The 25,737-nt window shown below is 47.5% G+C and overlaps 1 protein-coding gene across 1 annotated transcript in view; it reads right to left on the reverse strand.

The window, feature by feature from the left end:
• The window catches only part of LOC142244292 (glutamate decarboxylase 1-like), a 141,686-nt gene extending 116,642 nt beyond the window's left edge, over nucleotides 1-25,044 (reverse strand). Inside the window, exons 1-4 of the mRNA XM_075316499.1 lie at nucleotides 24,965-25,044; nucleotides 24,760-24,872; nucleotides 21,640-21,755; nucleotides 21,223-21,302 (exon numbers count right to left, since the gene is read on the reverse strand). Coding sequence (XP_075172614.1) covers nucleotides 21,223-21,302; nucleotides 21,640-21,755; nucleotides 24,760-24,872; nucleotides 24,965-25,014 — 359 coding nt within the window. The 5' untranslated portion in view covers nucleotides 25,015-25,044. The remainder of the gene's footprint in view (nucleotides 1-21,222; nucleotides 21,303-21,639; nucleotides 21,756-24,759; nucleotides 24,873-24,964) is intronic.
• Nucleotides 25,045-25,737: the final 693 nt, after the last annotated feature.

Consider the following 25,737-nt stretch of genomic DNA (forward strand, 5'->3'; position numbering starts at 1 on the left):
GACATCGTTAGCGACGTCGTTGCGTGTGACACCAACGAACGGCCATTAACGATAGAAAATACTCACCAAATCGTCCATCATTGACACGTCGGTCGTTTTCAAAAAATCGTTGATTGTAGAGGAAGCAGGTTGTTTGTCGTTCCCGAGGCAGCACACATCGCTACGCATGACACCTCGGGAACGACGAACTGCAGCTTACCTGCAGCTGCCGGCAATGAGGTAGGAAGGAGGTGGGTGGGATGTTACGGCCGCTCATCTCCACCCCTCCGCTTCTATTGGGTGGCTGCTTAGTGACGCTGCTGTGACGCCACACGAACCGCCCCCTTAGAAAGGAGGCGGTTCGCTGGCAGCAGCGACGTCGCTAGGCAGGTAAGTCCGTGTGACGGCTCCTAACGATTTTGTGCGCCATGGGCAGCGATTTGCCCATGACGCACAAAAGACAGGTGCGGGTACGCTAGCTAGCGATATCGTTATCGATATCGCAGCGTGTGACGGTGCCTTTAGACTTATCAAATCTAATTTTGGATGAACCCTCTGTTAACCAGGAAAGAGAATAAATCCTTCATTTAAAGTCTGAGAAAATCTATTACTGAGTATTCTTTCGTTTTTAAGTGAACTGTGACTATGAGAGGACATTGAGGAGTCATCCATTGACAATTTTAAATTCATGCACTTTGTTTTTTTTCCTACTCTTTTCTACCAAAAGCCACAACTTTTTTATTTCCTTCTCAACATAGCTGTATCAGTGTTTGGATTTTTGCAGGACGAATATTCAATTTACAATACAATGTACTGAATAACAAAAAAATTCCAAGTGAGATTAAAAATTTGCAATTTCGTCATTGCTCATTGGGCTTTGTTTTTACAGCTATCATTGCATTGGTTGGTTTTTAAGTGGTGAAAAATAAATTCATAAGTTTGTGTCACTATATTCCTAGACCTGTTTTCTTTTGTTGTGCGAGTTGCGTGTAGGCTTTTTTTTTTCTTTTTTTTTGCATTGTGAACAGTCGCTTTGCATTATTACTCTTAGTGTACATATGCCTTTTTGATTATTTTTAACTGTATTTTTGTGGTAACTAAAACACTGCAATTCTGGTGTTTTTATTTATTAATTTTTTTTGTTACAGCATTTACCAATTGTGTTAATTATATCTTGATAAATTAATCTTTAAAGAGTCACCAAGGTCAAATATGCTTATTTTATTTTTTATAAGAAAATTTACATTTTTTAGGCTTTTATAATAAACTTTTTTTTACTAATTTACTTTGTTAGTCTCTGTAGGAAACTTGAATCTGCAATAGATTAGTTTAAAGCCTGGTCTCCTTTGCAGCTCAGTATACAGCTAAGCTCCAATGAGGACTAATATGGCCGCAAGATGGCCTCCATATGTCATTGTAACCCATCAGTGCTTCCCCAAGAGTCACATCATAGGAGAGAGAGGGAGCGATGAGAGGCAGAGGAAGCATGCAGAGGCAGTGACAAAATTTAACAGTTGTTGTCAAAGATGACAACAGCATCTAAATGGTTAACAGCTAAGCTCTGGCTGCAACTAAAGAGCTAGATGCTATGTAATATAACTGCTGTTATTAGAGCCAAATGATATCTAATATAACCAGCACGAGTAACAAATGGAAGGCGCTCAGCCCAGGACAGGCATTAGAGATATCATTGTGGGAACAGAGAAAATTGTGTTTGATTAGCTGTTTTTGTGGCGCCCCTGAGGCTTCCATCGCCACAGGTCATTGCACCCCATCCAGTGGTGTGATGCCCCATTCTGGGAGAGGAAGAGAGTGAACTCCGGTCCCCTGGTAAATCCACACTACACCCATTGTTAGGTACATACTGGGACCAGGGAAAGTGGCAGACAACCCTCCCATGCTGCATGCTGGGGGGGGGGTCATAAGACCCATCCCTGCTCCTATAGGGTAGAACAGAGCAATTGGGGAGGTGGGAGGAGCCATCTGAGAGCAGACACAGAGAGGAAGGTCTAGTGTAGTCAGTCTACCTCAGGGAGTGAGAGAGTGAGGAGCCAGCATGTAGTTGGAGAAGAAGAACGAGAGAAAGGAGGGAGGAGGAGGCCTGCTGGAGGCAGGCAAGGAGGAGAAGAGAAAGGAAAGAAAGGAAAGCCCCAAGTCAGTCAGGGGCTAGAAAGAAGAAAAGAGACGCTTCCTGGTGAAGATCCTGGGACCCAGAGGTCCAGGTGACACCACGTAGAAGACAGAAGGAGTCGCAGGGCCACGGGTAGTCTGTATAGCTGTCGGGGCAGTTTAGAGCTACGGTGGCCAGTTCCACAAGAACATCGGTGGAGGGATAAAGCTGCGACAGGGGACGGTCCCTAGAGACTGGAGGAGTGCAAAGATCATCTCCAAACAGTAAAAACCGAGGCCCAGGGAATGTTGTAGACTCCCCGGGCCAGAACCCATAGCAGAACTTCCAGAAAAGGGGTAATCAGCCGACAGGTGACCCCCCAGCCTGGAGGCTGTAGTGGAGGCCAAGCCAGGTTTATCCTATCAAAGGCAAGGCTAAGGAAGACAGCAGAAGAAAGAGACACTAAGAGAAGGGTACCGGCTTTCACTCTCAGAATCACCCAGAAACGGCGGAGGTCCGTGACAGTGGTCCCAGCAGTCCAAGGGTCCCTACAGCGCTGTGACAAGAAGTATGAGTAAAGAACTTGAACTGCACCCTTGAAGTTGCCTCTGTTATTTCATCTGCATAGACACTCACAAGCACCAACTGTGCCCTGGGCATTGCTCCACCTGTGGGGAGCAGTACCACCATTGCTGCTATAACATCCCCCGGAGGCCTCATACAGCAGCGGCGGCCTATTAGCCGCATACCACAGGTGGCGTCACGAACACAACCATTATTAAGCAAGCCACATATTTTACTGACACCCACCAGGGCCACGTCACGAACAGGATTTCGTGCCCGGTCACACCGGGTACTGTGCGCCTGAAGAATCGTGAAATAGCCTGTGTTTACTGTGAAAAACTGCCGCCATTGAAGCCACTGAGCGCAGGAAGAAGGGGGGATTGAAAGAAGAAAGGGCGCGAAGAGAAGCCCCGCCCCCTTATCCAAGAAAAGAGCACGAAGCGGTGCCCGCCATAGAAGGCGGAAGAAGAAGAAATGGCGCCTAGAAAAGCTGGCCGGCTGGCAGAACAAGTTTAAATGCCAGACCAGCAGAGAGAGAAAATGGCTCCTGTAAGCGGAGGCCAGGGGGAGCTCACCTGGATCAGGCCTGTGACCGCCGCTGAGCTGGAGGCTGAGATCGGAAGGATGGCTGACGGGATGAAGAAGCAGAGCGGATGGGAGACAGCCGTGTGGGGGAAGGAGATGGTGCTGGCCATGAGGAGTCTGCAGAAGTCTTTGCAGCGAGGCCTGCGTGGGGGTGATGCCCACGTCCATCCAGAGTCCACACCGGCGATGCCGATCCTGCTGCAGAGCATCTCCGGCCTAGATCTGGGTGAGTACCATGCTGCCCCTGCCGGCGCGAGTGCCCCAACCCCCGCTGCCATTCCCGCGGTCCCAGGAGAGACGCCCGGCACGGCGACGCCGATCCGGGCCGCAGCCACGCCAGGTGCGGCCCGCCAAGATTTCGCCGCCGGAGCGGTGCCCATCCACACCGCAGCAGCGACACCAAGCCCGGCCTGTCCAGCTCAGGCCCCAGCAGCGATACCCCGCTCGGACAAGCAAGATCCCGCCGCAGCGGCGACGTTAATCCACGCCGCAGATGCGGCCCGCCAAGTACAGGCCGCCGCCATGCCAGGCGCGGCCCGCCAAGACCAGCAGACGCAGACTGTGCTGACCGCTGTCTACCTGCTGCCAGGTGGGGAGCCGGAGAAGAATCCCTACATGTAAAGAAGTAAGAAAAGAAGCTGAACTGTATATAGCCCCTGTCTGCCCCTCATTCTTTTTGAAGATGTCCCTTGTGTTTCTGCCCTAATGTTCTTTTCGAAGATGACACCCTTTCCTGCTGTACTGCCCCTCATGCTTTTCGAAGATGTCACCCCCATGTTTATGTGTACCGGGCCACGGAACTGGAATGTGGTCCCCGGTGAATGTGATGTCTTATGTGTCCTGTGTAACCAGGCCACTGGACTTAGTGGCTGGTTTTATTTGCCCCATTGTTGTTTGAAAAGAAACGAACTGCCAGGCTACTGGACTTGTTGTAGCCAAGAAATGTATATAGTTGCACCCGTTGTGCCCCTACCAGAATTATGGGGGATGTGCCCAAACCGTGCAATGAACTGGAAGTGCACACATAGTTTCTTTATAAGAAGTTTGCAACGTTTAAGTACCTATGCCTCCCATAAAGGGAAGAAATGTTTTATTGTTTTATATTGTTCATAACAAAAATGTTTTGCAGTTCTTCCACATGTTTTTGTTGTTTTTCAGCCCGAGGACGTGCTGGGATTTGCTGTGGGGGAGTGTGGCGCCCCTGAGGCTTCCGTCGCCACAGGTCATTGCACCCCATCCAGTGGTGTGATGCCCCATTCTGGGAGAGGAAGAGAGTGAACTCCGGTCCCCTGGTAAATCCCCACTACACCCATTGTTAGGTACATACTGGGACCAGGGAAAGTGGCAGACAACCCTCCCATGCTGCATGCTGGGGGGGGTCATAAGACCCATCCCTGCTCCTATAGGGTAGAACAGAGCAATTGGGGAGGTGGGAGGAGCCATCTGAGAGCAGACACAGAGAGGAAGGTCTAGTGTAGTCAGTCTACCTCAGGGAGTGAGAGAGTGAGGAGCCAGCATGTAGTTGGAGAAGAAGAACGAGAGAAAGGAGGGAGGAGGAGGCCTGCTGGAGGCAGGCAAGGAGGAGAAGAGAAAGGAAAGAAAGGAAAGCCCCAAGTCAGTCAGGGGCTAGAAAAAAGAAAAGAGACGCTTCCTGGTGAAGATCCTGGGACCCAGAGGTCCAGGTGACACCACGTAGAAGACAGAAGGAGTCGCAGGGCCACGGGTAGTCTGTTTAGCTGTCGGGGCAGTTTAGAGCTACGGTGGCCTGTTCCACAAGAACATCGGTGGAGGGATCAAGCTGCGACAGGGGACGGTCCCTAGAGACTGGAGGAGTGCAAAGATCATCTCCAAACAGTAAAAACCGAGGCCCAGGGAATGTTGTAGACTCCCCGGGCCAGAACCCATAGCAGAACTTCCAGAAAAGGGGTAATCAGCCGACAGGTGACCCCCCAGCCTGGAGGCTGTAGTGGAGGCCAAGCCAGGTTTATCCTATCAAAGGCAAGGCTAAGGAAGACAGCAGAAGAAAGAGACACTAAGAGAAGGGTACCGGCTTTCACTCTCAGAATCACCCAGAAATGGCGGAGATCCCTGACAGTGGTCCCAGCAGTCCAAGGGTCCCTACAGCGCTGTGACAAGAAGTGTGAGTAAAGAACTTGAACTGCACCCTTGAAGTTGCCTCTGTTATTTCATCTGCATAGACACTCACAAGCACCAACAGTGCCCCGGGCATTGCTCCACCTGTGGGGAGCAGTACCACCATTGCTGCTATAACATCCCCCGGAGGCCTCATACAGCAGCGGCGGCCTATTAGCCGCATACCACAGGTGGCGTCACGAACACAACCATTATTAAGCAAGCCACATATTTTACTGACACCCACCAGGGCCACGGAGCCGGGCCCAGCCACCACTGACTTCCACCGGACTAGTCCGGCCCGGCACCGGGTGTCCCATAGCCATGGGGTGGGCGAGTCATTTTATTATAACAATGTGAGACACTGAGCCACAAATTACATTGTGGGATTGACTCGCCCACCCCAGGGCTATGGGCCACCCGGTGCCGGGCCGGACTAGTCCGGGGATAGTCAGTGGTGGCGGGGCCCGACTCCGTGACCCTGGCGGGAGTCAATTAATATGGCTTCAGTGGGGGTGCTTAAAATTTATATTATTCGTGACGCCACCTGTGGTTTGCGGCTATTAAGCCGCCGCTTCTGTATGGGGTCTCGAGGGCTGATGGAATGGCAGCTTAGATGGTTCTGCTCCCCACAGGTGGAGCCGTGCCCCGGGGCAACTATAGGTGCTTGTAAGTGTCGGTGTAGTTGCGGTGTAGTGTAGGGCCGACAGGGCGCTGAAAGGACCGGACACAAACAACAGTCTCATTACCTTCTCCTCTTTTACTGGGTAAACGGTTAGTCCTGGGAGACCGTTACAGGTGGTAGAAGGCTCCGGCCGGCCTGGAAGTAACTGGGGTGCTCTTTTTGGCCAGCTGAGTATGAGGCCTACTCCTTGTTCTTCCTTTGCTTTCATAGGACCCTGCACTCTGAATTAGCAATGGCCCTCTTGCTGCTGGGACCGGTGGTACGTCCCTCTCCCTGTGTGGTAGGCTGCGCAGGCCCTCTCTGGTGCTTCTCTGCTGGGGTCCACACCGAGCCCTGGTGATGCAGCTGTACCTTCAGGTTGCTTATGGGCCAGGGGCTTGCAGCTCTCCTGCCCTTCGGATTCGGCTACCAGGGAAGGGTTTCACACTCTGGCAACCACAGACTCCAATGTCTAATTCTCTTCTGTGCCTCTCTGCCAATCCTGCTTTACTGGGCCAAGCTATTCCAGCTACAGGCCCCAGTCCACAGGACAGCACTACTCTGCGTCTTCACTCTCCAACTTCCCTAAAAGACTGAACACTAACTCCTCCCTCAGGTCAAGCTTGAGGAATGCTCCCTGGAACTCCAGGTTCAGAGCTCCCTCTGCTGGCCTGAGGGAGAAACTGCGTTGGATGTTGGTACCTACTGGCCAATGATTTCCCCAATTACCTCCAGGCTCAGCATTAACCCTTTGGAGGGGCAATGCTGTTGTGGCGACCAGGTCCTGGGGCGCCACACTCCCCCTTAGTTAAAACCAGTACTCCCAGACTGAGGAAACAAAAACAATAACATTTGAACATTTCATCCCATGGTGGGAGGCACATTTTCTTAAATGTTACAAACTTAAATAACATTATAAGAGTCCAGTGTGGCTCCCTGCCAGGTGTCCATTACACTGCTCCATGGGGGACCCGCCGCGATAAAACCCCCAACGTAGGCTCTGGGCGTGCGTCAGAGCATTGATGACCCCATTGTATGCACACCGGACGGGTTTTTCTTCTGGGGTGTTGAGCACACTGGTGCTAAACAATTAAAGTGTTGGCCACCCATAGTCCAGTGGCCCAATTGTCCATTTACTTAATCACCTAAAATAAAAAGCATTTTATACGAGACATTTTAAATAACTATATACACTCTGTTAGGTATTCTATTTTCTATGTTCTATACCTTGAAGGGGGCTGTCCCCGAGTGCTGCGTTGGGACCTGCATAGCTCTGGTGTTTGTCCCGGACTACTTGGAGTGTCTGCTACTTCAGTGCTACTGGTAGGTCTAACCCTGATAGGTATGCATGATGGTTGCCTATGGAGTCTTAGATTCGCCAAGTGTACGACAGGTTCACCACTGGCAGGGGGTTGATTCTCCTGTTCCACTGCTGGCGTGACATCTATTGTTGGGACCGACTTGTCTTCAGGTGGATCTGGGACCTCTTCTGCTGCTGGTTCGACCATTTGCGGGAATGTCAATACTGGTACCACTATAGCATTATTTATTTGGGTCTATGTTTGGGTGAATTTTCCAAGTATTTTTTGGATCATCTCTTCCTCTTTTTCTTGAATTTGGGGACTTTCTTGTACTTCTTCTACTTCCTTTTGGATTTTGCACCGTTCAGGGCACACTTTCAGGCGGTCTCTAGAAACTGCTTGATAGGTCTTGCCTTCATCTTTGCTTATGAGACACACTTTACTATTGTCAAAATTGGAGGGAATAATGGTGTAGGGTTCATTCTCCCACTGATCATCTAATTGATGCGTTCTCCACTTTTTCTTGAGAACCTGTTCTCCAGGTGCTAAGGGAGTTGCTGGGGCTGTTTGATTGTAGTTCTTTTCTTGTCTCATTCTGGCTTGGGACAGGTTCTTTTGCACGCATTCCTGAACTTAGCGGTATTGTTGTTGTCGCTCTGTATCCCAATCTTCTATCTCTTGAACCGCTTCAGGTGACACAGTTCCCATTTCAAAGTCTACAGGTAACTTGCCAGGTCTTGCTCGCATCAGGTAAGCAGGGCTGCAGTTGGTCGAGTTTACTGGGATATTATTGTACAAGTCCACTAGATCTGGTAACTTCTCAGGCCATTGGTTTCTTTCTTCCAGAGGTAGAGTCTTGAGCAAATCAATAACCACATGGTTCATTTTCTCGCACAATCCATTGGTTTGGGGGTGGTACGGTGTTGTTCTTATTTTCTTACAGCCGTACATTTTACAGAACTCTTGGAACACTTCTGCCTTGAATGCAGGGCCTTGATCAGTCAGTACCCTTTCAGGATAACCGTGAGGTCGACAAAAGTATGCTTGAAATGCTTGAGCTGCTGTTCTGGCTGTCTGGTCTTTCACAGGCACTACTACCAGGAAGCGAGAGTAATGGTCCACAATGGTGAGGGCGCAAACATAGCCTGACCGGCTTGGTGTTAACTTCACGTGGTCCAGGGCCATCAACTCTAGGGGCTGCTTCATGACAATTGGCTGTAGGGGAGACCTCTGGCTGGTATCATCCTTCCGCCTCAGGTTACATGGACCACCGTCTCGGCACCACTTCTCGACTGCCTTTCTCATGTGCACCCAGTAGAACCGATCACGGAGTAGGATCTCAAACTTCTTCCAACCGAACTGTCCTGCTCTATCATGGTAAGCTGCCAGTACCATTGGAGCATCCCTCTCTGGGACCACTATCTGCCAGACGAGTTCATTCGTTCGCCAGTTGACATATCTCTTGCATAGCTTGCCTTTGTAGAGAAACAGTCATCCCCTCTCCTTCCACAGCTGTTGGGCTTCTTGTGGAGCAGCGGGACCAAGATTGGTTTCTGCTTGTGCCAGCTTTTCTTTAACTAATCAGACGGCCGGGTCACGGTCCTGGGTTTCTTCCCATTTATGGTGGAGTAATGGGTTGATAGAAACCTCTTGCTGACTCGAGTGCTTTCCTCTTACAGCATGCTCACACTGGGAGACGCCTTATCCATGGAAGGCTGGTAACTCTATCTCTTCCAGTTCATCCATGTCTTCTCCAGATTTGAGTAAGTGAGGCATTCTGGACAGAGCATCCGCATTGTTATTCTTCTTGCCAGCCCGGTACTTGATGGTAAAGTCAAAGTTGGACAGTCGAGCCATCCATCGCTGTTCTAGTGCACCTAGCTTAGTTGTTGCCAGGTGAGTCAACGGATTGTTGTCCGTGAAGATGGTAAACTTGGCCGACGCCAGATAGTGCTTGAAGCGTTCAGTCACTGCCCAGACAATAGCGAGGAACTCCAGCTTGAAGGAACTGTAGTTTTCTGGATTCCTTTCTGTGGGACGAAGCTTCCTACTGGCGTAATCTATCACCTTCTCTCTGCCTCCCTGCACCTAGGACAGAACTGCTCCCAATCCCACGTTGCTGGCATCTGTGTACAGTACAAACGGCTGGCTGTAGTCAGGGTAGGCCAGAATTTCTTCTCCAGTGAGAGCCCTTTTCAGCCGGACAAAGGATGCTTCTATTTGGCTGTTCCATTCAAATGGAGGGCTTTGCTTCTTAGCCTTCTCTGGCTGGCCCACCAGGAGATCTTGAAGAGGCGCTGCTATCTTTGTGAAACCATCAATGAACCTTCGGTAGTAGCCCACCAGCCCAAGGAACTGCCGCACCTCCTTTACCGTGGTGGGTCTTGGCCAGTCCTTGATTAGTGTGACGTTCACTGGATCAGGTGCCACACCTTCTGCGCTGACCACATGACCCAGGTACTGTACCTTTTGGCTTCAAGAGGTGACATTTGGAAGGCTTTATCTTCAGGCCATACTCTGAGAAGGACTCAAACACTTCTGCTAAGTTCCTCAGGTGGTCTTCATAGGTCTTGGAATAGACTATGACGTCATCCAGGTACAATAGCACGGTTTCAAAGTTGTAATGGCCCAAGCAGCACTCCATCAATCTCTGAAATGTTCCTGGGGCGTTGCAGAGCCCGAACGGCATACAATTGAACTCGCAGAGACCCATTGTTGTCGTGAATGCAGTCTTCTCCTTGTCTGCCTCTGCCACGGGAACCTGCCAATACCCACTGGTGAGATACAAGGTGGAGAAATAGTTAGCTGATTTTAAAGCTGCTAATGACTCTTCTATTCTGGGTAATGGATAAGCATCTTTATGTGTAATGCGGTTAATTTGCCTGTAGTCAACACACATTCTCATTGTGCCATCTTTTTTCTTTACAAGCACTAGTGGAGCTGCCCAGGGGCTACAACTATCTCTGATAACCCCAGCCTCCTTCATTTCCCGTAACATTTCTTTGGCACGCTGATACTGTGCTGGGGGTGCAGGGCGGTATCTCTCTTTAATGGGATGATGGTCGCCTGTGTAACCCCTTTTACCTACCCAAAATCTAGAGGGTGTTTGCTGAAGATCCACTGGTATTCCTGTACCACCCGGTAAACCCCATGCTTTTGGTGTGAGGGGGTGGAGTTGGTGCCCACATGTAATTTTTGGCACAAAGTCCTCCAGCTGTCCCTTGGAGCCATTGTCTTCCGCCTGATCGGACGGGATCAAGGGTTCCACTGCTTTGATGGTATTGTTACTGACAGTGTGCAGTTTTGCTACAGTGGCGTACCGGGGCAATTTGGCTTCCTCCTCCCCACATTTCAGGACGCGGACGGGCACTCTTCCCTTGCGGACATCTGCTACCCCTCTGGCTATCAGGACTCAAGGCCTACTGTCTAAATACACAGGTTCCACCAGGGCCTGGTAATCTTGACCCTTGAGGCCTATTGCTGCCCGACACCATATCAACATCTCACTTTTTGGGGGTATTGCAATGGGGAAGGGGTCACTTACCCTCAATTTCTCCTCTGGCCAGCTCTACCTGTTGCCTCCTCATCAGGGCTCTAATCTCCCTCTGTAGGGCATGCTGCTGCCCGGAGCTGGCAGTTTCAGCCGCCTGCTGCAACAAAATTATCACTTCGGCAAGACAATTTTCCATTACATTTGTACCAATGGTTAGCAGTGGGTTAGATTCCTACTGCTTTGTAGCGCAGCATAACTGCATGCGTCCTGCGTCCCCTGCACAGTCTATGGAGATTGTGCAGGGGCCGTGCACACGTGGCGTCTTAGAGCGCAGCGCTTCGGCTGCTGCCCGAAGCGCTGCGTTCAAGAAGTGACATGTCACTTCTTCCGTGCGCTTTGCCGGCAGCCCCTGCTCTGTCTATGGGAGGATCTGCAGACAGAGCGCATGGAATCGGCTTTTTTTTTCTCTACGGACATTTTCTGCAGCGATTTGAAGCGCACGTGTGCTCTTCAGATCGCTGCAGAAATTTCTGCAGGGCTAGTACGCAACGTGCACACATAGCCCTACTGTATATTGGCCCTTATCATCTGTGATGCTGGGAAAAAATTACATGTCTCTGTATGGTTCACACGGACACACGTATTGTTCACACGTACACATAGTCCCTTTTGACAACACAAACATGTGAGCATCTCCATACGCTATAATGGGCACATGTAGCAACCGTGAAAAAGGTGTCATATGTACAGATGCCAGACATACAAACATGCAAAACTGCTGGGCTAGGAATAGAGGATTGCCTGAAGCTTCAGAGCGAGGCATGAGAAGTTCCATTTTGAGATACCCATATCAATCCTAAGACCTAAATCTCAGTCATCTATGTCATCTAGAAGGCCCCATCTAAGGTAGCATTATGATGCTCAAATGATGCACTCCTCTTTCATGATACTCCATTTAATCCTACTTGGAATTTTCCCATTTTTTCAGTACATAGTATGGTAAAACAAATGGAGTCAGTCAAAACAACAGATTGTCCAACAAAACAAGCCCTCATATGTCAAAGAAAGAATAAGGATGGAGGAGTTAGGAAAAAAGCCAATGAATACCTTAAAGGGGTTATCCGAGACTATTTTACTTTTCTTCTCATAGGGCTAATAACTGATAGGTAGTTAGTCGATAACTACCAGCCTGTTTTGCCAAGTGCCAGCTCAGAGTGATCACAGACCACTTCTGCCAGCGATTCTGCAAATTCACGAGAACAGAGCAGCTCTTCTCCTTTCAGTCTGGCCTGTCGATGGTGTAGAACTGCTAACCTCATGTTTATTGATAGCCGGTGCTCCGCAGTTATGCTGCGAGGAGACAATTGTAAATTAGCATGACATTGACTGTCACACCCAGTCAACAAAACAGTGCAGAATAGAAGCAGTTGTTCTGTTTAAATGTTATCCCTGGAAGCTGCGTAATCGCTGTCAGGAGATGTCCGTGATAGCTCTGATCCGGAAGAATTCTGTGCGGGGCAATATGGAACCACATGATTGTAAGTTCTTAAGTACATAAGATTCAAAAAAAATAAAATCATGTTACATAATCCCTTTAACATATTGCTATATGATTTTATTTTATTCTAGAGCATACCAGTAATCATGAAAGTAACCTCTTTCCTGAGCGACTAATCTGGTTTTTTTTTAAACTATCAAATAAAGCTTAGACACCTTTAAGCTGGGTTTACACACTGAGACTTTCTAGCGATCCAACCTGTGATCTCAACCTAGCCGGGATCGCTACAAAGTCTCTGGTGAGCGGTCAAACAGGCAGACCTGGCCAACGACCTAACAGCGATCCGGACCTGCAGAGCGACTAGCTGGTCGTTGGGGACAGCAGGTGAACTTCACCCGACTTCATTTAATGCCGTGCGGCTCTGTGTGCCGTGTAAATAAATAAATAATTAAAAAATCCGGCGTGCGGTCCCCCCCTATTTTAATACCAGCCAGATAAAGCCATACGGCTGCAGGCTGGTATTCTCAGGATGGGGAGCCCCACGTTATGGGGAGCCCCCCAGCCTAACAATATCAGCCAGCAGACGCCCAGAATTGCCGCATTCATTAGATGAGACAGATCTGGGACTGTACCCGGCTCTTCCCGATTTGCCCTGGTGCGTTGGCAAATCGGGGTAATAAGGAGTTATTGGCAGCCCATAGCTGCCAATAAGTCCAAGATTAATCATGTCAGGCGTCACCCCGAGATACCTTCCATGATTAATCTGTAAATTACAGTTAAAAAACACACACCCGAAAAATCCTTTATTAGAAATAAAAAACACAAACACATTCCCTCATTACCAATTTATTACCCACAACAAAGCCCTCCTTGTCCGGCGTAATCCACGGTCCTCCAACATCGCATCCAGCTCTGCTGCATGCAGGTGACAGGAGCAGCAGAAGACACAGCCGTTCCTGTCACCTGCACGCAGCTAATGAAGAGAGCCGTGTGATCGGCTGAGCTGTCACTGAGGTTACCTGGATCCAGCGGTGGATCCAGCGGTGGCCGCGGGTAACCTCAGTGACAGTTCAGCTGATCGCGTTACTCACCTCATTTGCTGGTGATTTCCCCCCCTCTCTCATACTCACCGATCCCCGATCACCGGCGCTGCACGGCGTTCACACTGCTCCGGCGGCTTTTCCTTTTTTGAAAAAGCCGGCCGCTCATTAAACAATCTCGTATTCCCTGCTTTCCCCGCCCACCGGCAAATGTGATTGGTTGCAGTGAGACACGCCCACACGCTGAGTGACAGCTGTGTCACTGCACCCAATCACAGCAGCCGGTGGGCGTGTCTATACTGTGCAGTAAAATAAATAAATAAATAATTAAAAAATCCGGCGTGCGGTTCCCCCTATTTTAATACCAGCCAGATAAAGCCATACGGCTGCAGGCTGGTATTCTCAGGATGGGGAGCCCCACGTTATGGGGAGCCCCCCAGCCTAACAATATCAGTCAGCAGCCGCCCAGAATTGCCGCATACATTAGATGCGACAGTTCTGGGACTGTACCCGGCTCTTCCCGATTTGCCCTGGTGCGTTGGCAAATCGGGGTAATAAGGAGTTATTGGCAGCCAATAGCTGCCAATAAGTCCTAGATTAATCATGTCAGGCGTCTCCCCGAGATTCCTTCCATGATTAATCTGTAAGTGACAGTAAAAAAACACACACACCCGAAAAATCCTTTATTAGAAATTAAAAACACAAACACATTCCCTCATCACCAATTTATTACCCACAACAAAGCCCTCCTTGTCCGGCGTACTCCACGGTCCTCCAACGTCGCATCCAGCTCTGCTGCATGCAGGTGACAGGAGCAGCAGAATACACAGCCGCTCCGGTCACCTGCACGCAGCTAATGAAGAGAGCCGTGTGATCGGCTGAGCTGTCACTGAGGTTACCTGGATCCAGCGGTGGATCCAGCGGTGGCCGCGGGTAACCTCAGTGACAGCTCAGCTGATCGCGTTACTCACCTCATTTGCTGCGTGGAGCTGACCGGAGCGGCGGTGAGTAGCGCGATCAGCTGAGCTGTCACTGAGGTTACCCGCGGCCACCGCTGGATCCAGGTAACCTCAGTGACAGCTCAGCCGATCACACGGCTCTCTTCATTAGCTGCGTGCAGGTGACCGGAGCGGCTGTGTATTCTGCTGCTCCTGTCACCTGCATGCAGCAGAGCTGGATGCGACGTCGGAGGACCGTGGATTACGCCGGACAAGGAAGGCTTTGTTGTGGGTAATAAATTGGTGATGAGGGACTTTGTTAGTGTTTTTTATTTCTAATAAAGGATTTTTCGGGTGTTTGTGTTTTTTAACTGTAATTTACAGATTAATCATGGAAGGAATCTCGGGGAGACGCCTGACATGATTAATCTAGGACTTATTGGCAGCTATGGGCTGCCAATAACTCCTTATTACCCCGATTTGCCAACGCACCAGGGCAAATCGGGAAGAGCCGGGTACAGTCCCAGAACTGTCGCATATAATGTATGCGGCAATTCTGGGCGGCTATTGGCTGATATTGTTAGGCTGGGGGGCTCCCCATAACGTGGGGCTCCCCATCCTGAGAATACCAGCCTGCAGCCGTATGGCTTTATCTGGCTGGTATTAAAATAGGGGGAACCGCACGCCGGATTTTTTAATTATTTATTTATTTATTTTACTGCACAGTATAGACACGCCCACCGGCTGCTGTGATTGGGTGCAGTGACACAGCTGTCACTCAGCGTGTGGGCTTGTCTCACTGCAACCAATCACATTTGCCGGTGGGCGGGGAAAAGCAGGGAATACGAGATTGTTTAATGAGCGGCCGGCTTTTTCAAAAAAGGAAAAGCCGCTGGAGCAGAGTGAACGCCGTGCAGCGCTGGGGATCGGGGATCGGTGAGTATGAGAGAGGGGGGGACACTTCAGTCACTCGGGGGATTAGCGGTCACCGGTGAATCCTTTACCGGTGACCGCTAATCAGGACGCTACACAGACAGAGCCGCGGAGTCGCTGCAAAGTCTTCACACACTGAAACTTTGTAGCGATGCATGCTGCACAGCGGGAAACAAAGGACCTAGGAATGGTCCTGAACGATTTGTAGCGATCACAACTTCACAGCAGGGGCCAGGTCGCTGATAGGTTTCACACACTGCAATGTCGCTGGGGAGGTCGCTGTAACGTCACAAAACCGGTGACGTTACAGCGATGTCGTTTGCGATGTTGCAGTGTGTAAACCCAGCTTTAGTCTATCAATGATTTCTATGGGAAAGTACTCTAAACATGCTCTGTCAACAAGTACAGAATTCATTGTGCAGGGATATGAACTGTGATCAACACCTATGTTTGATCTTGTAATATGTGCCTCCAGCTTTATAATATACTTCTGACCTTTTGTGGTAATTCTGTCTGCAGAAAATATAAATAGGCTGCTGAAAAGTAATCTGCAAAGTACATGAATCAGTTTATGATTAGGCTCAGTGGCTACAGTGTTTGTTTAACATACATACAGTGGCTGTATGTGGCTAGAGCATAAACTGTACAGTATGTTTAACATACATCAGAAATTACACATAGATTACCTTGCAAAAGTATTCACCCCCTTGGCTTTTTACCTATTTTGTTACTTTACAACTTTTGTTTAAACATTTTTGTAATCCGACTTGTGTGTGATGCATCAGCAGTTGGGGAAGTGACGAGAAAAATCTAGTCAAAAATTTAATTTATGGCATTTAAAAAATAAATAAAAATTACTATGTGCATATGTATTCATGCCTTCTGCTATAAAGCCCCTAAAAAAATTCTGGTGGAAACAATTACAATCATAATTCACATGCTTAGTGAAAGTAAGCACACCCACAGTATGTGTAGTGCAAGTGTCCCATGATCTGTCAGTTCTAAAAGGCCACAGAGGCTGCAACATCGTTAAGCAAGAGGCACCACTAACTGCTACATACTAAATACTACACCTTGAAGACCAGTGAGATCTACAAACAAGTCAGAGACAAACTTGTTGAGAAGTAGAAGTCAGGGTTGGGTTCTAAAAAAATATTGCAACCTCTGAAGATTCTCCAGAGCACCAACAAATGAATTATCATCAAATAGAAAGAATATGGTTCCTCAAGAAACCAGCCAAGAGAGGGAAACCCACCAAAGCTCTTAAACCAGGCAAGGAGGGCATTAATCAGAGAGGCAGCACAGAGACCAAAGGTAAACCGGAAGGAGCTGCAGCGTTCTCAATCAGAGACTGGAGTATCTGTTCATATGACCACAATAAGCCACATACTCCATACAGCTGGCCTTTATGGAAAGGTGGATAGAAAAAAAAAACTTTACTTAAAGCTAAAAATTGGAAGACTCATTTTGATTTTGCCAAATGATATGTGGGAGACTTCCCTAATGTATGAAGGAAGGTGCTATGGTAAAATGAGACAAAAATTGAACTTTTTGGCGACCAAGGTAACTGCTATGACTGACACCAAACTAATACAGCTCATCATCCAAAGAACACAATCCCAATAGTGAAACATGGCGGCAGCAGCATCATGCCGTGGAGATGTTTTTCAGGAGCAGGAACAGGGAAAATGGTCAGAGTCGAGGGGAAAATGGATGTTGCAAAATACAGGGATATTCTTGAGCAAAAACTGCTTGTGTTTGTCAGTGACTTGATACTGGGATGGAGGTTCACTTTCCAACAAGACAATGACACAAAGCATACTGTAAAGCAGGGGTGGGGAACGAACCAAGACCTTTCATACGGCCCCCGGGCAGATTCTCCAGGGTGGCGGTGCTTGAGCCCCTGTCGCAGTCTTGCTGGCCGCCGTCCCTTTAAATCCCTTCATGCACTGTTTGCGCGTACCACTGAACTTTCTCGCTGGCCGGTGCCACAGTGCTCTGGCTTTACTTTGTGGGCGGGTTTAGCGCTCTGCGCTTCCGGCCCACAGCAGCTTCACCGCTTCCTACTTACAGCGGTGTGTGCCCGTCCGCCCGCTTTCCCTTGCTATATACTCGGTCTCCGGCACGGTGTGCCCTGTGCCTGCTCTCTGGCACTGTGTACCCGGTCTCTGGCACTGTGTGCCCTGCGCCTGCTCTCTGGCGCTGTGTATCCGGTCTCCGGTGCTGTGTGCAGCTCGGAGTGCTGTGATTTCTGTGCTCCGCAAGTGCTATCTGTACCCCACAGTCTCCCCCCAGTGATGCCTGTGCCCCCCATAATGATGCCTTTGCCCCCCATAGTGATGCCTGTGCCCCCCATTGAGGTCTGTGCCCCGCTAATGATTCCTATGTTTGCCCAGTCCTGTCTGTGCCACCCCTAATGAAGCCTGTGCCCCCCCTAGTGATCCCTGTGCCCCCCTAGTGATGCTTGTGTCTCCCCTAGTGATGTCTGTGCCCAGCGCCTGCTCTCCGGTGCTATGTGCCCACTCTCCGACGCTGTGTGCCTCCTCCAGTGCTGTGTGCAGCTCTGAGCACTATGTGTCACCCCCAGTTTCTTGTATCCCTCCAATGCTGTGCCCCTAGTGATGTCTGTGCTCCGCAAGTGCTGTCCGTGCCCCCAGTCTCCTCCCAGTGATGTCCTGTTCCCCCATAGTGATGTCCTGTGCCCACTGGTGATGCCTGTGCCCTGCACACACTCACGGCGCTGTGTATCTGCTCTCCGACACTGTGTGCAGTTCTGAGTGCTGTGTGTCACCCCCAGTGTTGTGTTCCCTCCAATGCTCCCAAGTGATGTCTGTGTTCCGCAAGTGCTGTCTGTGCCCCCAGTCTCCTCCCTTTGATGCCTGTGCCCCTTCCCCCGGTAATGCTGTGCCACTTCCCCCGGTGATGCCTGTGCCCCTTTCCCCGGTGATGCCTGTGCCCCTTTCCCCGGTGATGCCTTTGTTCCCCCCCGGTGTTGCCTTTACCCCCCTGTTGATGCCTTTGCCCCCCCGGTGATGTCTTTGCACCCCTGGTGATGCCTTTGACCCCCCCTGGTGATGCCTTTGCCCCCCGGTGATGTCTGTGCCCCTCCTAGCGATGTCTGTGCCCCACAGCCAAATTTAGGTCTCCCAGTGATGTCTGTGCCCCAGCCCCTCTTGTGATGTCTATGCCCCCAGCTTCTGCTGTGACGTATATGCCCTCAGCCCCTTTTGTCATGTATATGCCCACATCCCCTCCTATCATGTATATGACCCCAGGGTCTCTTGTGATGTGTATGCCTCAGCCCCTCCTGTGATATATAAATCACATTGAAGATGTAAGGGGCATATACATCACAAAACGGGATGGAGCATGTACATCACATTTGAGATGCTGGGGCATATACATTGAATTTGAGATGCTGGGGCATATACATTACATTTGAGATGCTGGGGGCATATACATTACATTTGAGATGCTGGGGGCATATACATTACATTTGAGATGCTGGGGGCATATACATTACATATGAGATGCTGGGGGCATATACATTACATTTGAGATGCTGGGGGCATATACATCACAGGAGGGGCTGGGGAATATAAATCACAGGAGGGGCTGGGGGCATATACATCACAGGAGGTGCTGGGGGCATATACATCACAGGGGGGGCTGGGGGCATATACATCACAGGGGGGCTGGGGGCATATACATCACAGGAGAGGCTGGGGGCATATACATCACAGGAGGGGCTGGGGGGCATATACATCACAGGATGGGCTGAGAGCATATACATGTGTTGTGTATGTGCCCCCAGTGTCTAATGTGATGTATATACATCAGTCCCAGCATCACCTATGTGATGTATATACAGCAGTCCCAGCGTTTCCTATGTGATGCATATGCCCCCAGCCCCTCCAGTGATGTGTGTCACCTGTGATTTATATACAGCAGTCCCCGCGTCTTATACGATGTATATTGTCACAAAGAGTTGACTGCGCTCCAGACAGAGAAAAACCTGGAAATGCAGCTGTGAGAAGCAACATGATTAGTATCACCGAACATCTCAGCCGCACCAAAGAGAAGCAGCTGCAGCTACTACTGTACGGGTGAGTTAATTGTTTGACCAAGTATAGCCGGGTCATTTTCACATTGATAATTTTGTGCGGCCCCCGAAGGTTGATAGCAATTTCCAAATGGCCCCCAGCAGTAAAAAGGTTCCCCACCCCTGCTGTAAAGCAACATTCAAGTGGTTTAAGGGGAAACGTGTAAGGGTACCGTCACACTCTAGCGACGCAGCAGCGATCCCACCAGCGATCTGACCTGGTCAGGATCGCTGCTGCGTCGCTACATGGTCGCTGGTGAGCTGCCAAACAGGCAGATCTCACCAGCGACCAGTGACCAGCCCCCAGCCAGCAGCGACGTGCAAGTGACGCTGCGCTTGCACGGAGCCGGTGTCTGGAAGCTGCGGACACTGGTAACTATGGTAAACATCGAGTATGGTTACCCGATGTTTACCTTAGTTACCAGCGCACACCACTTAGCTTAGCGTGTGCAGAGAGCAGGAGCCGGCACTGGCAGCGTGAGAGCTGCGGAGGCTGGTAACGAAGGTAAATATCGGGTAACCACCATGGTTACCCGATGTTTACCTTGCTTACAGCTTACCGCAGGCTGTCAGACGCCGGCTCCTGCTCCCTGTACATTCAGGATTGTTGCTCTCTCGCTGTCAAACACAGCGATGTGTGCTTATCAGCAGGAGAGCAACAATAAAAAAACGAACCAGGGCTGTGTGTACAGCCCCACAGCAGGGGCCAGATCGCTGCTCAGTGTCACACAGCGAGATCGCTAATGAGGTCACTGCTGCGTCACAAAAACTGTGACTCAGCAGCGATCTCAGTAGCGATCTCGCTGTGTGTGAAGCACCCCTAAATGTATTAGAGAGTCCTTGTCAAAGCACAGACCTTAATCCAATTGAGAAACTGTGATCAGACTTGAAGATTGCTGTTCACCTGAGAAAATCATGTAACTTGAAGGAGCTGGAGCAGTTTTGCCTTGAGGAATGGGCAAAAATCCCATTAGGAAGTTGTGGAAAACTCATAGAGACTTATCCAAAGTGACTTGCAGCTGTAAATGCCGCAAAAGAAGGCTCTTTTAAGTAATAACTGTAGGGTGAATAATTATGCACCTTGACATTTTTAGCTATTTTGTCCTATTTTTTGTTGGCTACACAATAAAAAGAAAAACAAATTTTCACAGTTACAGGCCTGTTCTTTACCTGAACTGATGCAAACCCACAAAAAAAAGTGAATTCCAGGCTGTGAAGTTAGAAAACATGAAAAATGCTAAGGGGATGAATATTTTTGCAAGGCACTGTAAAGGGAATAAATTGTTCAACAATTACCTCTAGTTTAAATAATTGAATTTGAAATGTGTGAGCTATATATTGTCGGAGAAAGAAGTAGTCTACATGTGGGGAACATGGTGCCCAATAGTGATACGTTATGGAGGGACAGTAGGCAAGTGTTTGGTTAACACTCACCAAGCACAACTCCTATGCAAGCATGAAGAAAAACAGTTCCCATCTTCCCCATGGCTGGTGGATGAGTCCTGCAGAAAATATTGGATCTAGTTGGATGAAACCACGTTAGATGGGCTGTGCTGCTGCAGTAAATGGATTCTTCAACCATGATGATAAGAAGATTTTTTCATTCAAACCGTGTTTCAACACAGTAGCAGTGCCTTTATCAAGTGAAAAAAATATATCATTGAAATGTGTTGTGATAAGAAAAAACTTTTTACCATCATTGTTGAAGAATCCATTGAATCCATTGTTGACGGATCCATTTACTACATATTGTCAGAAAAGCCATATGTACACATACAGCTTTATGACTGCCTTTAAATTACAGAAAAAAGACTGATTAATGTTATTGTAGAAAAATAACACGCACACAAAGCCGTTATTCATTCAGCGAAACGAAACTCACCTTTCATCACACTTAACAGCTATCACATTCTCTATTCCAATGCCAAGCACAGCAGATGCTTTCTGAAAGGAGTAGTGACTCTACAAAAGAAATAGAATAAATGAGTAGGAATGGGATTAATTCCAGGCATAAGGCCAAGTACACACATGCATTGCAAAACCTCAAGGACCAGAGCACAGTGCAACATCAGTATGGCATGTCCTGTCTCATCTGAGATTGTTTTTCTAAATTTTCTGTACATTTTAAGGTGCTTGGCCTCTAGGCTGAAATTCTTGACTCAACATGGCTTTAAGAACTTTTTGATTCTGTGGGACAAGTTACGGTTTTCATATGCAGTGTTTTAGGGTATATCCAAATGTTGTTTTTAGGGGTCATTTTAATAAAGTTCTAGCTGCGTGTTCAAGATTGGTCACATACATGTTCTGAAGTGAAGAGAACAATCTTTGGTAAAGCCGCCATTCCCTTTGTTTTGACAATAGGAAAAAACTTGTATCGAGCTACGAGGACGCTGTACAGGTTTGATATAGTACCACCTAAGGGGAAAAAAAATAATGAATTATTGAGCAACAACAGCTGTTAAAACTGAACTAGACCTCATGGTTTTGCACATAATTCAATGTTCATGAATGACAGAATATACCCTAGGGGATCTAGGATGTCACGTGCAAGCAGTTTTTTCTGGGATAAAGAATACTAACAAAACATTAAATATCAGATATTCACCATTTAATCCTCTATACAGGTCATGGGAAAGGGCAAACAATACACCTTGTTTCAAGTATTCCACATAACGATGCTTGAATTGGGATAATCTGCTTTAGGTGCATTAGATGTCTATTGTAACTTGTCTTCAGAAAGTTATTAATATACAGAAGGAAGTCCAATTATGGCTTTGTATGGAACTAAGCAGTTCTAAAACCTTTTGCCGGAGTCATTAAATCAAGTCTATAAAAAGGAAAGGACTTGGGCCTTTGTTCATTGGTTTTCCTTACCATATCATCCAAAATGGCAAAGGAGTAGCAGAAAAGATAATGCATCAATACTTCCACAAGCTAGTAAGCTAATGCAGGTCACATTTCTTTTGTAGCTTTCCCAACTTTATGGATATGTTCAGGACGTCTAGAAACTGTCCTACATAGGTTCTGGTCAAGTAAAAATCTTCAGAACAGCTAGCACAATGTCCTTTAGCATGTGTCTGAGTCTCATCTAGGTGATACTACCATTGTACATTAATTTAAGACATCTTGTGATACACAATTAACATATAAACATACAAACAATGTCACCGCTTAAAAGGTTAGGGCAGTTGGTAAGATAGTGATAAGTCCTGTAATCATCCATTAGAACGAATCCCGCAGAGATCCATTGGCAAAAAAGTTTCACAAACACAAAGGATCTATTTTTTTGCTTACAGGATCCATTTCAGATGGAAGATAAATAGTAATCCGTTAATGGATCTGTCCTCCATAGATTCCCATGTTAAAAAAAACCAGATCCTGCAGAAATGAATTTTTTCCAACTGACAAAAAAGTTGTGTTTGCACTTTTTTGACAATGGATCTCTGCAGGTTCCATTCTAACCAATAATTATTGGACATGTGAACTCATATGAAAGCCTAAAGGGTGCTTTACATGGTACGACATCACTAGCTATAGCTAGCGATACCGTGCGCGATAGCACCCGTCCCCGTCATACGTGCGATATGTGGTGATCTCTGCCGTAGCGAACATTATTGCTACGGCAGTGTCACACGCACATACCTTGACAACGACGTCGCTGCGACTGCCGAACAATTCCCTCCTTCAAGGGGGAATGGCGTTCGGTGTCATAGCGACGTCACTGCGGCGTCACTAAGCGGCCGACCAATAGAAGCGGAGGGGCGGAGATGAGCAGGATGTAACATCCTGCCCACCTCCTTCCTTCCTCATTGCCGGTGGGATGGAGGTAAGGAGATGTTCGTCGTTCCTGCGGTGTCACACACAGCGATGTGTGATGCCACAGGAACGAGGAACAACATCGCTACTTACCTGACAACGATTTTTTGAAATTAAACGACCTCTCCAAAACAAACAAGTTTTGTGTTTTTTGCGATCATTTTAGGTTGTTCCAGCCTGTCACACGCTGCGACGTCGCTAACGACACCAGATGTGCGTCACAAACACCGTGACCCCGACGATATATCGTTAGCGATGTTGCAGCATGTAAAGGACCCTTAACACTGCCCTGCTACATCAATAGGAGCTACTGATTACTGGAAGTTAACCATATCACATTGTAACTGGTAATCAGAGACTTTGGAGAGCTTATGTGTTGTACTCCATCATTACTGCTGTATAACGTCTTCCCTTTTCTCTTTCCTGTTTCAAGTACTTACTACTTAACTCTTCTTTCTCATGTTTTCTTAAAAATGCAATAACACTGGAACGAGACAAAGTTCAGTTCTACTGTGCACTGTTACATGTCTGACACTAGTAAGGCCTCCTTTTATTAAATATAAGTTCTGGAGGCAAATTCTCATGCATATCAGTGTCCGGCCCATAACTTGGAATAGCTCATTTACATATTAAGAGAATTTGTATTTCTTTGGAATAAGACATCGGATTACAGATATCAAGGTATTTTGTTAAACTTTTAATGACCTACATCCTATATAGACAATTTAAAAGAGTTTGATCTTGCCTAAAAATTCTCTTTAATGCGAGCCCACATTTTTTCCCTGTACATATTGGCTGATCTGATCAGCTAACATGTGCAGCTAACAGGCGTGGGTGGATCGGAGAGTTAGATCGCACTGTCAAAGGGTGCTGCTGGGTTGTCATGCCAGCCGGGGTTCAGCTGTTGACAACTGTCGCCCTCATGTCTTAGTTCTTGTGAACACCGGCTGAGTGCTGACGTTCACATGAGATCAGCATTTCTGCTGTTTAGAATGATGCTGAATAGGGATGATCGAATATCACAAATATTCGGCAATATTCGGCTTCGCGAATATCCGACGAATAGGTCGCCGCTATGCGAATATTCGATTCGCAATAACAGTCTATGGGAAGCTCGAATAATTGCTATTCGGCAACTATTCGGGTTTCCCATAGAGTTACATTGCGCATCAAATATTCGCAAATAGTCGAATAGCGGCGACTTATTCGGCGAATATGGGCGTTGGCGAATATTTGAGGTATTCGATTATCCCTAATGCTGAATCATCACTCTGATTTTTTGCAATTTTTGGAATTTGTTTCTGTTTTCCAGTACAATCTGGAGCAAAATGAATTGTTTCATTGAAAAGTAAAACTCCAGCTGCAAATAAGCCCTCATTTGGCTAAATTGATGGCAAAATATCAGAAAATCTCCAGGTGGTGAAGGGGTTAAGTTATATTAGCTAAGTCATTAAACATATACTAAAAATTGTACAAATGATCCTGACACCATTTTGTACATTTGCTTTATTGCATTATTTTTTTTTTGTAGTCATAAAAGTTGTATACATTAGTAATCCAAATGATAAAGTTACCTGAAATATATTTAAAGGCTTAAACTTACCAGGAGAAAAAATACCGTCAGCATCAAGTTCTCTCCAGCCAACCAACTCATGCATTTTCTTGATCAATATCCCCTCCATAATAATGAACACCGGTGCTATTTCATATGTAAACCTACAGAAATATGAAATAAAATGAAAACCAACATAACATAGCATAATTAAACACAATTAAATTAGTAAGTAAATAAGAAAGCAGACACATACATGTTTGTGTTTGCTGCAGCTGTCAGCCATTCACCAGCTAGTCCAACCATGTCAAGGCCACTGGAAAGTTGATTGAAATACCGAGGGTGTGCTGTAATGCATGTACACACAAAAAACAACTACATTTATATGTAAACAAACACAACCAGTAATATATTTTTCTTCCTCACAGCGCTTCACATAAGTACACCCCCTTTGAAATGAAAGATTTTAATCAATATCTCACTGAACACAAGTACAATTTCCAGAATGTTGACAAGACTTGAGTTTCATAGATCATTTTTTTAGCCCATAACAAGAAAGTAAGTTTAAAAATAGAACTTTCCTTACAAAATCCTCAGTTAAGTGAAAGGGTCAGACAATCATAGTTTATCTCATCCAAGACGATTGGATCAATTATGCTAATCACTAGAAATGAGTAAACACTTAGAAGTTCCGATCGGAGGGCACAGTTGAATCTTAGATAAGGTTCAGTTTCTGACCCTGACTTGATCCGAACCCCAATGGAAGTCTGTCATTGGGCAGTTCGTGGGTCCACCCACATGCTGCCAGCCATAAGCAGAACACTTCTGGGGGAAGGTGGTGGTGTTTTTTCCCCAAAATTGTTTGTGTCTGTTTGCACACTACATCAGATCACGCTGACTCTACCCTAAGTGTGAGCTGTTCAAACACTGGCAGCTTGCTCAGGGATGAATATCAATCATACCAACGCACAGTGCTGCTTGCTTCAGTGGTTTGCACTTGTAACTCAATCAAACTTTGAATTCAAACTT

The sequence above is a fragment of the Anomaloglossus baeobatrachus genome, chromosome 6 (assembly GCF_048569485.1).
Source record: "Anomaloglossus baeobatrachus isolate aAnoBae1 chromosome 6, aAnoBae1.hap1, whole genome shotgun sequence".
NCBI lineage: Eukaryota > Metazoa > Chordata > Amphibia > Anura > Aromobatidae > Anomaloglossus > Anomaloglossus baeobatrachus.